This window comes from Perca flavescens, chromosome 7 (genome assembly GCF_004354835.1).
Source record: "Perca flavescens isolate YP-PL-M2 chromosome 7, PFLA_1.0, whole genome shotgun sequence".
In the NCBI taxonomy this organism is placed as follows: Eukaryota; Metazoa; Chordata; class Actinopteri; order Perciformes; family Percidae; genus Perca; species Perca flavescens.
Genome location: NC_041337.1, coordinates 30,049,197 through 30,066,779, shown reverse-complemented (window position 1 = coordinate 30,066,779; position 17,583 = coordinate 30,049,197). Strand labels below are relative to the sequence as shown.

Genomic DNA, 17,583 nt, shown 5'->3' with positions numbered 1-17,583 from the left:
GGTCATAACACCAACAATAGCTCTGTTCCAGCATCCAAGTGATCCATGACAGTGTGATCACAACTGCCTCTCGGACACTTCTCTCTCAAGCTCTCTTTTTACATTTGTTGCACAAACTTGCAGCACTTTTTGTGTATCTGTCTACAAATGCCTTCTGTGACAGACGTGGTCGGACAACACATCATACCAACTACTTCTTTTCGAGCAGGACGAAAATGGAAATGCGGCACAAGAACGAGATAGGTAGGTTTAGGAAAAGATCGTAGGTGGGGTTACAAAATGTATTAGTGACATGCATGACAACAAAGGACACGAACCCCGGGCTCTTGGGTGAAAGTCTTGTATTGTTTGACCTACCCACCATCCCAATCTGCATCCTTATGCAGATTTTTGGTCTTTTATATAACTCGATACATTTGCCGCTCTACATATTACGTAATATTACTGCACTGCAGTCGAGCTACTGCTATGCCGGGGGCGTTCCATACTGACGCTAAAGGGTGATTTTTGCGTCAGTATCTGACGCTGAGAACCATTGACCAAGCGTCAGTATTTGACGAGTTGGGAACGAGAATGGGTTGAAAAATGTGCAAAGATACATAACAACATAGTTTTGTGACAGGACTTTTACTTCAGCTACTTGTTTTCCCAATGAGAGGGTGGCGAAATGTGACAGTAAACTGAACAAACCGCCGAGCTTAGTGCTGCTGTGAGCGTAGCGAGTGTGTGGTTGAGCGAGAGGGAGAGAGTGATGGCGGATGCGCTCAGTGCAGACAGCTGTTGGCGATTGGAGCGGAAATTAGCAGTAAAGTTGTTAATGTACAGCGCATGTTTCCTCAAGCCCCAAGTAAAGTTCCTGTGTCTTGCTACCCAGCTGCTGGGTAAAGTGAAGCTGGTTAGCATCAACCTCGGGCCTTAGAGGAAAAATAAAGTTGCATAGTTATAGTGATGGCCAAATGAGCCCAGGGTTGAAAGCACATTGAATTGCCATTCCTTGAGCCTTTTTCTTTAAAACAAGAGCGCCATATAGTGTGGTCAACAAATACAACTAATGGTTCATGAAGCTTCATTTGGACATTGCCACCCAGTTACCTAGCTGGGTCATGAAGCGCGGTACGCGGTCGTTCCCACGTAGGAGGGGCTTTGAGTTTGACCGTGACCTAGACCTGACATACCGATGAACAATTTGCAGCAATTTTTGCAAACCTTTTATATTTTATTTATAGCAGCAGCTGTAGAATAGAACTTTATTGTCATTGTCACTTGTACAACGACATTTTCAAAAGTACTGACCCGGCAGTGCGTCATTCTTAAGATATAACAAAAGTAGTAAAAAAAAGAAAAAATTCATACATTGTATCTAAAAGCAGCATGAACAGGCATTTATACCTACATACATACACCGCAGCATGAGCATCCTTACATACCACACAGTCTCACTTATTGCGCAATCACTCAATGGACTATCAGTTCAGTTCAATAGTAGCAATGGTAACAGCAGTAACTGCAATAGTTGTAGTATTACCAGCAGTACTAATTGTAGAAGGCTAATTGACTTGGCAGGGTAGTAGTAGCAGTCGTAGTCTTGGTAGTCTTAGCAGCACTAACAGTAGTAGTAGCAGCTGTAGTAGGCCTGTATTAGGACTAGTAGTAGTAGGATAAGTATCAATAGCAGCAGCAGTGTCCGAAACAGTCGTATCAGTAGCAGTATCAGAGTCCACTGCAAAGCAAACCTCCTCAGTGTGACATTGTGTATCCTTTTACACAGCATAATAGCCACTGACTCTCTACTCTATACAAATGCACACTGAAACACTCCTCATGTTTACAAGCAGGCTGAAAGTGGATCATTTATCCAAACACAGTGAAAGGTAATCTAACCTACGCAGGCAAATCTAATTAGGCTGGAGCCAGTAAAGTTACTTCAGCCCAGCGGAGGTGTTTATATGAGGGCTGCTCAGCTGGAGTGAAAGCCAAACTTCTATTACTGATGTTATTAGGCAGTATGTAAACACACTCACTTACCTGCTCAATGGCTCCCTCATTCACTCAGTCACTCAGCCACCTATTCAACCACGGTCATCTGAAACGGGCAAATAGCTCAGTGTGCTTTTGAGGCAGCTGAGGGCTCTTAAGCACTAAAAGGCTGATATCTGTGCCATTATTTTTTGCTCCATGTTACATGTCTCTTAGGCACTTGAATATGATAATGTACTGTGTATTAGTCCATATAAATGAACATACTCATTTTAAGGTAATATATGTAAATTATTTATTTCTATAGACCAATATTACATGGTATGCTACAACATCAGGAAAGCATTGTAAGCCCTGTTGAGAAAATTATACCTCAGGGCATTACAATGAGTCACATATACAGTAACACTCTCCCTAGAGGCCCCAATGGAAATGTTATACAAGTAACAAAAGGTAAATGCAGAGTAACAAAACAATGTAAAAAAAACAGCATGACCTATCCAACTCCTCTATAGTTATTATAAGGGTATGATGAAAGTGGTTTTATGATCTGGTCTCACTTGCACACATCCTCCCTCCTTCCTTCCGTCACACACTCACTCCCTCTCTCCGGTGACGACGGAGCCTGAGGCCGGCCTCCCTCAACCGAGAGCCAATTGCGACGCGTCGAGCAGGCGAGCCTTCATGAGCCGACCCCCCTAATTTGACTGGTATAACATACCCATCTCCGATCATGTGACGGTTTAAGCGAACTAGCAGCCGTCTGGAGAGAGAGTGATCGTGTGTGTGTGTGTGTGTGTGTGTGTGTGTCTGTGTGAGAGAGAAAATGTGGAGGCGTACAGCAACGCAAAGACAGTGATGTGGAGTTACATTGCCATTACGCACTATTACGCACTGACAGCTACTTTCAAGAGAAGAGCGCACGTCGCCGAGGAGCGGAGTTTTGGATTCCTCGCATATACAAGTGAGTCTAAGAAGGGACGCTGGTGTGATTTAATAGAGCTTTTCTATTCGTGCATGTGTGTATTCTGTCTCTCATTGCGGAGTAGCCTACAGCGGGAAGCGTGGCTCTGTTGAGTGAATGTAGAGGAATTTGGTATCTCATACAGGCTACTACATATTTGCTTCATGCATAATGCTGCCGCTGCCCTCATAATATCTATACCACGTGTAACTACAATATTGGAACTTGGAGATTTTTCTGTGATCTGACTAGCTGTCACGGTGTTAAATCCCGAGTTAACCTCCATAACTGATTATTCATGCAGTGTGGTGAGCGCATCATGCTGTCAAAGCCTCTTTGATATTTCAGGGCGGCAGGGTTACCATAGGGCAAGTGACTCAAGCCAAAGTATTCCCAAACTCTCTTCCTAAACTTTTTTCCCCCGTGAGGTATCGCCCTGGAACGGCAGCAGTATACCCCATGTGATTTATGACAAAAGCAACCATATCTGAGTCGAATTTTGGCATTATAGATCACTAAAATTACATAACTAACTGAAGGTGGGAAACAACAGCAGTGAGACCTTATAGGGACAGTTGTCTTTAACGGCCTGTGATTGTGATAGCCTAGTCAATGACGTAGTAGTAATAATATTAATAATGACAATCCGATTAATCTAGTAATTTCCCCTGGACTACATGAGGTTGTGCACCCTCTTTACAGAAGAGGGCGCACCATCAGTCTTTTTTTTTTTCGTTGCTCATGCAATACACATGTAGCCTTTTAATGTTTTAAAGGGGATTTTATTGTCATATTTAATCATTTCATCTAAGGGCATCTGTTAATACCTGGTATTTTTGATCCATGCAAATGTAGATCTGTTGTATTGTTTATGGTCTGTTTGCTGTATAAAAATAGACACTAAATCCTCCACTCATCGTCCAATTGAAATCTGTTGATCTTGATGAAATATAACCCTGTTAACCACTGCCTTTACCTCTCTGGTGTACATGCACCTTGGTAGTCTGCAGCACGTTTATTAGGTGAACTTTGTAGTTTTAACGAGAGACCATATCAATGTGTATGTCTCCAAAAGTTATACAACATTGCAAAAAAAAAATTATATCAGGCTAAGGACCACTGGAGGGTAATAAGTAGAAACACATCATAAAATGACAGCAGAACCATGTGGCTTTAATGTTAGAAGTGGTGAGAAATGGGAACCCCTGATTCCATATGGTCAGCTTGAAGTCTGAACCAGCAGCTGCAGCGTTTACACACACACACACACACACACACACACACACACACACACACACACACACACACACACACACACACACACACACACACAGTCTTCAAATTCCACTTCACACACGTGATTGACTTTCCTTTTGAAGTGCCTGCACACTTCTTGAACCAGCAGCAGGTAGTGCATGAAGACCAATTTCAATCTTTCTGCTGGTTTATTTATTTTGAAACAGCAGAAACTTCAGGGATGGTCTTGGAAAACATTAACCCCCAGATCAGACTAACCAGACTGAGTGGTTTCTGTGTTGTCATGCTGCATTAGCTGGGAGCGATGATCACTCCAAGTGCACAAACCTGTTAACTGTGAAGTTAGATTTAATTCAAATGTAATTAAAATCAACAAAGTCAGAGTAGGTGGTCACCATACATACAAAAACAATGTCGTTTGGGCTGGCATGCAGACAAATGCAGTTCAAAGACAAATTTCTTCCATTGCCATAGCTGATGAACACACTCGTTTGTCTTTTGCAGGAAGAAGACCGACGCGTTTCATCAACATTTAGCCAATTTCCAACAGAACAGATTGATCTTCAGAGCAGAGTCCAGCTGCGATTCATCCGCACAGGAATGGTGGATCACTTGCCGCTTGGTGAGGAGACCTTCCTGTGTTATACCGGCTCCCCGGGGTCTGACTACAACTGCCCCGGTCGCCACGCCAGTGGTGGTGCGTTGCCGGGCATCATGGTAACTGACGCGTGCATCTACGACCACCACCATCACCCCTACCAAGGGGTGACGCTCTCCTCCTCCCCTCTCCTCTCGGAAGATGACCTCAGCGACTCCTCCAGCCCTCGTTCCTCCCTCTGCTCCAGCCCAGAGTCCTCGTCGCCCACGTTGTGCCACGTCCTCGGCTCCAGCTACGAAAGCAGGAGCAGCAGGAGCAGTGGGAGCTGTAGCTCCTCAGGCGGAGAGAGTCAAGACAGCCTGCTGGACCTCCTCCTCTCGCATACTTCCCTCACCACCTCAATAAGCTCTAATGCCAGCAGCAGCTCTCACTCTTCCTCTCTATCCCTATCCTCCCCACCCTCATCTGACCCTGTTTTGCCCATGGGCCTGGCCTGGGAGTCCAAGAGGGAGCAGCGGTTGACTCTCCTACATCAGCAGGCCAAAGAGGACTGTTACGAGTTCCCTGTCTTCCTGGACGAGCTGCAGGATCCTGCGGCGCTCCTCTTTCAGCCCACCTTGGAGGAGATCGAGGAGTTCCTTGAGGAGAACATGGCGGTGGCAATGGAGAAAGAAGAGGAGGGGAGCGATGAGGCGATGTCACCAATGCCCGAGGATGCAGAAGCGGAACGTACGACGACATTAGCAGAAGAACTGGTATCACAGAACTCCGATCAGACTGTGCCCGTGGCTCATTCTCCACTCTCCTCCTACACAGAGACCAAACATACACCATTTGACATGGACAGCTCACCATCGGCAGTGGATGTTACTAGTTCTTATTCTACTAGTAGTGTTGATGCGATCAAACAGGAGGATTGTGGTTCACCAGCAGCCTCATCAGAAGGTATCAGTACCTCCAGTGTGCCTGTAATCCTACAAATCCAGCCTATACAGATCAAACAAGAGCCCAACCTTAGTGCCATATCAGATGCTGTGCAAACCCAACCGCCAAAAACCCAATCCCAGCCAACCCAGGCCCCGTCGGACATCAAAATCGCCCAACTCCTGGTCAACATCCAGGGGCAGACCTTTGCCTTGGTGCCTCAGCTGCTTTCCCCAACAAACCTTACTGGCTCAAGCAAAAACGGGAGCATTGTTTCGCCCAAATTTGTGCGGATCGCACCAGTGCCCATTGCTGCAAAACCCATTGGGCTTGGGGAAGGCGGATTAGGCGGAGGCGCAACTGCAGGGGTCCTCGTTGGAGGTCAGAGGTACCAGAAGAGTGCAGTAGCAGACCTTATTAAAATGCACAAGTGCTCTTTTCCTGGCTGTAATAAGATGTACACCAAGAGCAGCCACCTAAAAGCCCATCTGAGGAGGCACACGGGGGAGAAGCCCTTCGCCTGCACGTGGCCCGGCTGTGGATGGAGGTGAGCAAAACCTAGGGTCTTCTTAGAGCAGCCATTGACCGAAAAGATAAAGACAAATTAGAGCTATGTTAGAACACTCTTGCTACCTCCAGACTTACACACATTGCAACCTAGAACTGATCAACGTTTAGATGAGTAAATGGAGATTAATTAATAGATGCAGCGAAATGTATATGCAATGCATTTGCAGTGTTAAGTGTATATACTATGTTTATCGAGATTACAGTAACCTGGGTTATCAACTTCCGCTGTGGACTCATATACAGACATTTGAAGATAAACATGGATAATTGACTTTTCAAATGTGTGTAGACTTTGAAGAGATGTGTAATGTGTAATGAGTTTGTCATGCAATTAACAGTGATGAAGGTGTTCTTTATCGTGGGGTCATTACAGATAAGAAGAGACTGTGACACTCTTTAGGAAAGGACAGAGCTTAATCCACCGAGTGCAATTGGATGGAACGGTTTTATTGTTTGTTTGTTGAACTCCTTTCTGAGGGCCAAAACATGTTGGAAGGGTTTCATCCTTTTTCACAGAAACAGAAAATAGGCAGAAGTCCTTCACATTATTACACTGAGTGTCTTTCATCTCACCACTTTAAAATATATTGTTTTAAAGGAGAGGGAAAAGGTTTAATGGGACATAAATATGTGTTAAATATAGGGTTCAGGAGGTTTAGTAGATAGATAGATAGATAGATAGATAGATAGATAGATAGATAGATAGATAGATAGATAGATAGATAGATAATGGTTGGGAGGGAAAGGAGAAAGGGGGCATATTGAGGGAAACAAGTCTATTCAAGATTGTTAAAATTCTATTCTACATGCTGGCCCCACTATCTGTGTGTTTGTGTACCATGGTTTAAGTTATAGATTAGATAGAACGCTTTTTGAAGTCTTCTGCAGGCAGACTTTGCCCCCTGCCAGTTATTACACTTGTTTGCTTACTGTCTGCAACCACTTCACACACAAATACACACACACACACACACACACACACAGCCACACACACACTCATGCAGCAGAGACATGGTTATTGCAGAATCAAGTTCAAAGTTTTCACCTGGCACCCAGAATTAATTTTCAAACCACAATGCATTTTTAAAACACTCCTTTGCTGTTCTGTCCTATAATCATTGTCTTTATCCTGCTTGTGTGCATGTCTTTATACACATGGACAGAGGAAGGGTTAGGTTAGGAGTAAACCAGATAACTTTGGCCAGCCTTATCAGACACTTTATCAGCACTCTGTACGCTGTACTGCACCTGCAGCCACTTCAAACCCCGCCAGATGTGACACTTTGTGCATTATGTCTGGGCTTGTATCCAAGTATTTGTAAGCACATTACATAATATCAAGTTATTCTGGACAAAAACTTAAATGTGTCATTAGACCCTAATGCATTGTTTAAAGCTGGCTTAAGGCAAACACAATTTTTTTTTTTGTCACATTAGATAAAGGAATTATGTTTTCGATGCATTTGTAGAATACACTTTTTTCCTTTTGAGAGCATTTGTAATGGCATCAAGCTTACGATGATTATGGTGCGTTCAAAGGGCTGGTTTGACATTTTGGGCAATATGTTTAGCCAGGCCAAATGTTTCCCCATTTGCAGTCTTCAGGCTAAGTTAAACCAATGAAACCTGGCTCAAGGTACATAGCAACAGACAGGAGAGTGGTAACAATCTTCTCATCTAACAATTTCCCAAAATGTAGAATTATTCCTTTAATTTGGCTTTTTGGATCTTGAAAGTCTACTTAACTGGGCAACTACAAACACAAGTAGATGTAACTTAAAATGTAACTTACACTTATACATAGAATCAGTTTTTATGTACTGCAGTCCAAAGTACAAATGTCCTGAAGTACAAACGGGGACAGATAACATCACAATAGAACCAAACCACAACAACAGACACACAGGAATCGGAGGCTAATAGAATCATAGCAAATAATTGCACTGGCATTTCTCTTTTAAAACTGGTTTAAAAGTATTTTTAGAGAGGGTAAAGGTTCCAAATATTATAATAATAATAATAATAATAATAATAATACCCCCAGCCCTCCCCAAACAACACTTCTGCAGTCTTTACATGACAGCAGCAATATACTGTATTATGCAGTTGCCCTTTCCTTGCTCCTCTCCCTCTTGGCCAGGAAATGAAGGTGAGCTGGGGAGTCAGGCACCTCTTACCCTCTGTAACCTCAGAATAGATTCATGTGTTTGCCCCTCTGAAGTAGAGAGGAGTGGTATTTCATTGGCTGGACTACTTGGCTGGTTATATTTCTTTATTTGTTTATTTTTTTAAAGCTTTTAGGGCATGTATCCCTCTCTTTCTCTCTGGCTGTATTTTATTGTCATGCTCATGTACAGATCTGACACACAGACAAAGTCACATGTGAACACTTAAACTAATGCGTGCAACTCGGACCATCATGGAAACTTTCACGTTAGGTTTGCGTTGGAGGGCTGAGCTCAAACCCCAAACCGTTTGCTGTAATAACAATGTGACGTGGGTGCACTCGGTAGCTGTCATCAGGGCACTGGTGTGTTGTATTTGTCAGCCGATGCATTTATCGTCACAACAAAACTATGTTGTTGGCTGGTGACAGAGCTGTCACATGTTGATTTAGCATTAAATTTGGAAATATAGAGCTCAATTGACGTGTGAAGAGAGATTTAATACCTTACTCTCAGTCAGTTTTGATATGTTATTGATCCTCCTGGGAAACAGCGAGATTTGGGTCATCCAGAAAACAGCCTCCGTGGGGCTAGAAAGGATCCAGTGTCCTGCTAAAGAACAATTTGAGGAACTGAATCCAGCTCCTCTGGTTTAATGATATCCATTTTGGAAACCAAGTCAACAGAGGTTTTATGGTTGCTTGTGTATAGCTTTGCATGTAGGAGGCAAACATCTGTTATTGATTAGTGCTGTCATGCATTAATGTGAATTCTCTTTTGACTTACACAGAGTTAAAATTGAGCCACTCGTAAATACAGTGAGAGTACATAAAGGGCTTTGAGCTGATATGATAAACTAAACCAAAAGAGACAAGGGGAAAAAAAGATGACAGATGAACTCTGTACAGTATGTGTGCTTGCCAATATCTTCTGTTACTGTATCCAGGTGTGTTACCAACCTGACAGCCCCACCTTCCATGCCTATTTTCACTGTTGGCAGTTTAGTAACAAGCCAGAACAAAGCTTGAGTATGTGTTTCCCACAGCACCCACACTAATATGTATACTGTGTTGTGCTACACCCACACCAAGCTGCCCCAAGGACTTAAGGTGCAAGTGAAAAACACATTCAAGTGATCAACAGAAGTGCCATAGTTATGAACTCAGTGAGCTTGTCCACCATCCTTGGAACACATGGAGCAGAGAAACCTTAGAAATTGTGATGAGGAAGGGAGGAATAAAGCAAGATAAAGTAAAAGTTAGGTGGTGGGGGCTATGAGAGAGAACAGGCACATGATCTGTAAAAAAAGAAAGAAATGGATAAGAAGAACAACCAGGCTGTCCATAAGACTAAATGCCTGTTCTGTTGAAAGATCCTCCCCGGTGCTTTATGTTATAGTTGGGCTGAAGCCCAGTGTGAGTCAGTAGAATAGCAGTACATGGTTTCTATCATGCCCCAGCTTGAAACTGATATAGTACAGCTTTAGGGTGTATGTGTGCATGTGCGTGTGCATGCACAAATTACCATAAGGAACAAATGTACAGTCACAAAGTACAGAGCAGAAAGAGACTGATGTGGTTTCAGATTTGTGTCTTGATAATGACATGCCTCTTGGTGTGGATTAAGAAGCCCTGCTAATCCCTTTAACAACTGTAATATTCATACGACAGACAAGTCAACACAAAGTTAATTTGCCTGAAGGCTTTCCTCCCTCGTTGTATTTCTTTGTGTTAAATTGGCACTATTTTATGATAGTATTATATTCAGAATGGATCAAATGGCATTTGCGGAAGTCAGGTCACTTAAAGCGACGAACCCAAAGAGAATTATCATCCGACTGCAGCTCATTGTTTTTGTTAGAAAAACATTTTTAGCATTCTAACACGACACAAAAAAGATGGGGAACAAGGTAAATGAACCTACTTAGCACCAGCATGTTAGCATTGCCATTGTGAGCATGTTAGCATAGTGACATTACCATTTAACTCAAAGCATCGTTGAGCCTGGGTACAGTCTCACAAGGCCAAAACCGATTTTACCCTGTCATAGTTGAATAAAGACAGTTTGGTGGGTAAATAGGACATACATAGAAGCTCAAAGTCCCATTGACACCCCTTTACTATGAAAATCTCATTATTTTGAAACTGCCGCTGAAAACGGGCGAATCCCAACAAAGCTGGAAGTTGACGTCAACCTCCCAAAAACCGGAACCTTTGTCAGCCCATGGGTGTATTAAGAGAACGGTCACGCCCCAACATTTACATAGGCTACACAACTGACCTGAGATCAGGTAATCTTCCGAATCTAGGTCGCGCAGATCTCTGCTATTCCATTACAAAATTCACTTCTGAAACTTTTTTATGCGATAAATCAACTATGTAAAGCTCAAAAATGGATGGCTAATTGCAAATTTTGTCCGACTGTGTGTCGGAGTTCAGCGCCGGTGCTGCCTGTGTTGTTGCCTCGCCGCCCGACCTACCTTCCTTCACACACCCCGGCCTGCTATGAGGTACTTGGAGCTCCGTCACGATTGGCAGCCCACAGCACCCGGTGTGTGTGAGTGAGAGCACGGTCAGCGAGCTTGTAAAGCCAGCAATCTGTTACCACAGGTTCCAGTTAATCTTTAAATGTGTGTAATTATAATGTGTTGCGTTATTTAAACAAACGATTGGGGAAATAAACGCCGCTTGTCCCTGAGTCTCATTGATAGAGCCTGCGGCTGGATGTAGCTCTATCAATAAGAGCTAGCTCCTCTTAGAATTCCTCTGAAATTCACAAATATTCATTAACTTGAAATCGGACACCGTTGTTAGCTTTATAAGACCTTTAGGGAGATGTTGTATAAGTGGCGTGACGAAATTCAAACTGTAAATATAAACAAATTTTGCGGAAAATGAAGCTAACTAACCGTGATTTGTAGCTAGCTACACATAGCTAGGATTGAAGGGACAGTCCTAGCTAACGAAACCCCCACTGTTCACAAAACGGGCCATTTAGCTAGCAGGAAGAGGGGAGCTGCAGGCCGGGGTCTGTGGAGGAAGGCAGGCCGGGCAGTGAGGCAGCAACACAGGCAGCAACACAGGCAGCACCGGCAGCTGAACTCACAGTCACACAGTCAGTTATGATATGTTGGTAAGACACACAGTCTTACCAAATTTGCAATAAGCCATCAATTTTCGTAAAACGTCCCATATTTGAGCTTTATATAGTTGATTTCTCGCTTAAAAAAGTCTCAGAAGTGAATTTAATAACGTAATAGCCCGACAAACAATGTATAACTTTGCAGTGAGAGCTGTTTTAAGTTGGTGACTGAATATCTGTACTACTTGGAGTATTATGAGCTCCTGTCGTAAGAACATCACCTGGGCGTGTGAAAAGGTAAATAGAAGCAGGGCTACCACCTATAAAGTAAGCTTATAAGCTTTACTTGAAGCCAGATATTCTCAGGCTTTCTGTCTTACTACAGGCCATGTCAACATGAGATGCAGGTTAAAAAGATCTCAATACCAATCAATCAACCAAATGAGTCCTTAAGTCTGAGTGTTTGTTTTGAGCTTCTTAGCTTTTCAGATTACAGGTTTTTTATTTTTATAAGCTCTGTCAGTTATCTTCTTATTATTGGTCCATTAAAATGATGAATAGGTTGGTTGTGTAATCCATGTGTAGAGTGGAAATAAATGTGAGTGACATGCCTCCATGTCTTTAGTCAGCCGCTGCTACTGTAAATGTGCCAGGAAACAAATCCGTGTTACAGATTAATCTGATTTTAACAGCTTTACTAATATATTCAGACACACACAGATATATGTATTGGAAGCCGCCTAGGTTAAAACTGAATACTTAACTTGGACATACATTAATACTGTTAGAAAACAATTGCACATGCATGCATACTCACATGCATATACATACATACTGTACATATGCATGCTTACATCCATGCATTTGTAACTTAATTTATGTATCTTAATTAGGCTACATAACAAACGAGCTTACTTTAACCCAAACCTGAAAAAGAAGATCTTTTCCTAAACCTAACCAAGTAGTTTTGTGTGAATTCACAATGTCTAAAACTGTGACCATGCGTCCGACGAGGAGTTGCTATGTTGTTCGCAGTTATGTTATTCCTATGAAGGGCGATTCAGATGGAGGGCTGGAAAGCTAAATGGATCGGAGTAATTTTGTTAGTAATATTGCCTGGAAGGAAGTTTGGTCTTTACCACAAACGTTTCTTCTAACAAAATAATCTAAAAGAAGTGCCATTTAAGTTGATCAATAGATTCTATCCAGTGAAACGTTTCTTACAATAGTTAAAGAATTAGATGTGAATTGTTATTTCTGTAAGTGGTGGTGGTGATGGCGCAAACGTGCCTTTGGTGTGGGAGATCTGGGTTTGATTCCCACTGTGAAATGTTAATCAACGTGTCCCTGAGCAAGACATTTAACCCCTAGTTGCCCCAGAGGTTTGCGAACTCTGATATATAGCAATTGTAAGTCGCTTTGGATAAAAGTGTCAGCTAAATGACATGTAATGTAAATTAATTCCTGAAATATATTCCCATTTATTTTGAATTTAGTGGGGTTAAATTAAGTATGTTTGTTACATACAAATGTAAGTTAAGTAATAAAGTTAAAAAAAGTCACAAAAGTTAACTTTCAGGACATGGATCCCCTGGATGAAAGTCATTTGTTTGTTTGACCCAACCATCCACCTCAACCTTGTACCTCTCGCACATACATACATAAATAGCATACACATACATACTCAAGCACACACCTACATACTAAGCATGCACATGTATACTTACTCAAGCATACACATATACTCACACTTATATTCCCTCATACATTCTCATGTTATGCATGCATGTGCATGTATGTATATGCACAGGGGTGTCGGACTGGGGGTGGAAATGGGACTGAGTACCCATGGCCCTCATGTGAGGAGAGCCCAAAAAGATGAATAATGAATAGCTGTGGATGCGGGAAGGGGAACATAAAGAATGCCTTTCTACAGGGCCCAGAATTTTCTGCTAAGCCCCTGTATATGCATGAGAGTGTGCAAGTGGTTAGTACTAGTAAATAATGTATGTGCAAGTCAAGTATTCAATTTTGGCCAAGGCGGCTTCTCATATATATTCACACACACACACTCCCACACCTATATTACAGGCACTACGCTATCATCCTCTTAACCCTTCGCTGTCATGAGATCCAAGCTGACTGGAGCCCATAGAGACCAGAGCAGAGCAGGCCAGGAATAGACTGGGCTTGGATTTGCAGTACTCGTGTGTTGAGCTAAATATGGGAGGGCTCTTTAACTTCACAGAGAAGACACAGGGCAAAACGCATGTTCAGTGCATACATAGCGTCACACCTCTCAGATTTCCTCTCATATAATAGCTTGACATGGCTTTAATGTGATTTGGCAGCTTGAAGCATGACTGCATCCATTATTTTTATATAGGAAGTGCTGTACAGGTTGATTTATGCACGGAGGTGGGAGTATTTCAAAATGACAGAGAAACAGTCAATTTTTTCCTTCATGAAATGTCAGTGTTTTACATTACCGAGTGTACATCGGAAGTAACGAGTGGGGAAGTATTGTTAAAGGTGCTTAATGTTTTTGTATAAATTTGATAAATCTCATCCTGGGTTTCCTCCCGGCAGATTCTCCCGGTCCGACGAGCTGTCCCGGCACCGCCGCTCCCACTCGGGAGTGAAACCATACCAGTGCATCGTCTGTGAAAAGAAGTTTGCCCGCAGCGATCACCTGTCCAAACACCTCAAAGTCCACCGCTTTCCACGAAGTAGCAGGACAGGACGCTCTGCCAACTGACTCTTCTGACCCCACTCTGACAGACTGACGCTAAGCGGAGAGGGAGGAGGCGGGGGCTGTGCTCGCGTACGTGCGCGTGTATATCTGTGTGACGAAAGACAGAGGACTTGGGGGAGGTGAAAGTCCAAAAAAGTGCAGGACTCTTGAGCTTGTGTGTGTTTATGTCCAAATGTGTACATGTGACGTACATTCATGGTACTGTTCTAATTTATTGGGTGGCGAGGAAAAGACTGTAAAAACTAACGTGAAAACAGAAAACTGTTACTTGACACAACACCCTCACAGGTGGAATAAGCTTCTTGTATATAACAACTTTTTTTTTGTCTCCCTCAAATCTTGTAGCTGATCTAATTTGAAGAAATATTTGCTACTCAGAGTATTTTTACACTTTGAGGTGTGTATTATTGGTATTGCTGGAGTCAAAAGCCTTATATAAATAAATAAAAAAAATGCATCACTAAGGGGTCTGCTACTATTTTAAAAAACTTTTTTAAAAAGCTTTTACCTTCCTGGAGCCAAATTATGTGTTAAAGTAAATAGCAAAAAATCATCGCTCAGTGGCTTGAATTGAATTTGTTTGCCCAACAACAACAGCTTACTGGACATTGGGAACTGTTGGGGCCTTGGTTTAATTCTTCTTCTATAGACGGCAGATTAAATGATGCATCAACATTCCTGTAGCTTTGAGTAAGTGTCTTTGTTGCCTTTGAGTCTCACTACAGGAAACAAACACTGTAGTAACCTCAAACACAAGAATAATGTTCATGTTGAATTACTGCTCACCAACAAAGATCATGTCACTCTGCAATTTGCACTGGCACACATGACATTTCTTATTGTCTACCCACACTCAGTATATTGTGTAGTTATAGTCTGACTTGATCCACTGTTCTGTAACACCTTTTTTGTCTCATCTGGTCAAGAGACTGCTCATCAGAACATTATTATGGTCTGTTTGAATCAAAACAAAATGGGGTGCATCCAATATTTCCATCCAAGTTTGAAAACGTAAAAAGTATTTACGGAAAAATATGTTGTTCAGTCTCTCATGACTCGTATAACTCATGATATATCACAACATTTGTTTTCTGGTTTTGTGATGCCATATCATTTATTGCTTCATGTCACTTTATTGAATTTACGTCACTGCTGTCAAAGGAAATACGCAAAATAATGCAAGATGGTAAATTCACATTGCTGAGAGGCACAAGGCAATATTGGTGTCGGACACATTGATTCACACCGATTCACACTGGTGTTGAACATACCAAACTCTTGCCTCCTCTCCTGCCAAATCAAAACCCTTTTCTTTCCCTCTTCTGTCCATAGATTAATTAATCAATACAACTGAATACATATCAAATGAAATGGAATGATTTACATATCACATTTAAGTGGATTTTTTTTGCACTTGTTGCCCATTTCTTGAGACTGGAATTATGTGCCGTTGCAACATCAAATGAAAAATTTACCCCGGACCATGGAAATAAATGTATGAAAGCGAGCCAATGCAACTTTTGCTGAATAGCAGCCCCTGTTGCCACAAATGGCAATTACAGGATAATAGTGCATGGTGAAACGTAGCATAACAGTAGCACAAGTGGAGAAGAGAAAGTCACCGTAAGATACTGGTCATACCAGACCAAGAAAGCCTGAGTCTACTGAATTTGAAAAGGGAGTGCTTTATTGCTTATAAATTAAACTTTTGAATGTCTTCTTTCAAAAGTTATGTAGACTCGCATTAACATATGAAATATTTTGTACCTTTCTTGAAGAGGCATCAAGTAAAATATGGCTCTCCCATTGAAGCCTCTTCTCTTGCCAAATCAAGTTGTATTTCCTATTCCTTCAACAAATGAACAAAAGAAATGATATGCATATCAAATTTAACTGGAATTTGTTTGTACTTGTTTGCCTTTTGTTGAGACTGGAATTGTTTGCATTACAGCATCAAATAACAAATCAAAGGGAATCTTTATGAATCCCTTTCATTTACTCTGGTCTTATTACTTGTTACCGCATATTCGTCAAAGGTAAAGAGGAAATTGAGGAGCATTTAAAAAACACTATTATCTGTCGCTAGTCTTGAACATATCAGATCTCTTGCCATGAAATGAGATGCCTTTGTCTTGTACTGTAAGGGAACAGTGACTGCTTTTTTGTCATTACACATTAACCTATATAGATTGCTTAGTGTGCGTCATTGTGCATCTCAATTGAATTAAACCAAATGTGTCTTGGGAGGGACGCAATATGCCTGCTGCACAGAGTTCCGACATGGTTTCCTGTGCCATAGAGTCGAAGATCAGTTGAAAACATTCAGTATTGAAAATGTTTGAAGAAAGGAATGTTAAAAGTTTGAACTGGAAAGGAGTTGTTTTTGGAAGTGTTTGATTTGCTGAAACCTACAATGAGCAGCAGCTGAATGAGACGCTGTATGGAAGAAGTGTATTATCGATGTCAGGCATTCCTTCCATACAATCAGAAGAAATCATTTTCTGAATGGGTGTCGTATGAGAGCCCAAGAATGTATGTAAATACTGTATATGCATCTGAAAGGAGAACTGAAATATTCTTCTAGTGATTTCTGTGATTTTGAAAGATTTTTTAAGAAAATGTAAAGAAAGAGTACATAACGTGATAATTCAAATATATAGTGACAAATGTGGTAACTTTGCTTTTTTTGTCAACACAAAAACACATTTATTAAAAGGCTCATGAAATGTTTCACAATATATGGATCAGAGTTTATAATACATTTTTCCCCATGCATTTCCCTAACATTTTCTTGTCAAGTGCAAATTCCAATGAAGCATAATGTATTTTTGAAACGTGATGGGCATGCTGTAAACAAAGAAAGAGTTGCTTAAAATGTTATATTTTTGCTTTTGTTCTTACGTAAAACACATTTACAATAAAAATCCCAAAACCAAAGATATGTTCTGTTGTTTTCTTAGTAATTACTATTCAAAAGGCCAACAGTCATTCTCACCTTTATCACACAATCATTCCTTAGGGTATTTCTGTTTTTTACATTGCTGTCCTGATTTTTCCTTTCTTTGGTAGAATTCAGTTATTGTTGTTAAAATAAATTCAGTAAAGCGAGACTAACTTCAGCTGAACAGCCGCAACCGTTGACGCAAGTGATACTTCTTGGATGAAGTAAATCCTAAAATGTAGTGATACAAAAGCATAGTATAGCAAGGTATAGATGAGTCATAAAGTCAGCAAACTGACTCAGTAATGTGAGTTAGACAGTAATATCTATCTAAACTTTACTAACATTAGC

The 17,583-nt window shown here is 41.5% G+C and overlaps 1 protein-coding gene across 1 annotated transcript; it reads left to right on the top strand.

The window, feature by feature from the left end:
• The first annotated feature begins 2,718 nt into the window (after positions 1-2,718).
• LOC114559419 (Krueppel-like factor 15) lies at positions 2,719-17,200 on the top strand. The gene is made up of 3 exons (XM_028584037.1): positions 2,719-2,941; positions 4,703-6,267; positions 14,126-17,200. Exons 2-3 carry the CDS (start codon positions 4,799-4,801, stop codon positions 14,292-14,294), a joined length of 1,638 nt encoding a protein of 545 aa, XP_028439838.1. The 5' UTR covers positions 2,719-2,941; positions 4,703-4,798; the 3' UTR covers positions 14,295-17,200.
• The last annotated feature ends 383 nt before the right edge of the window (positions 17,201-17,583 follow it).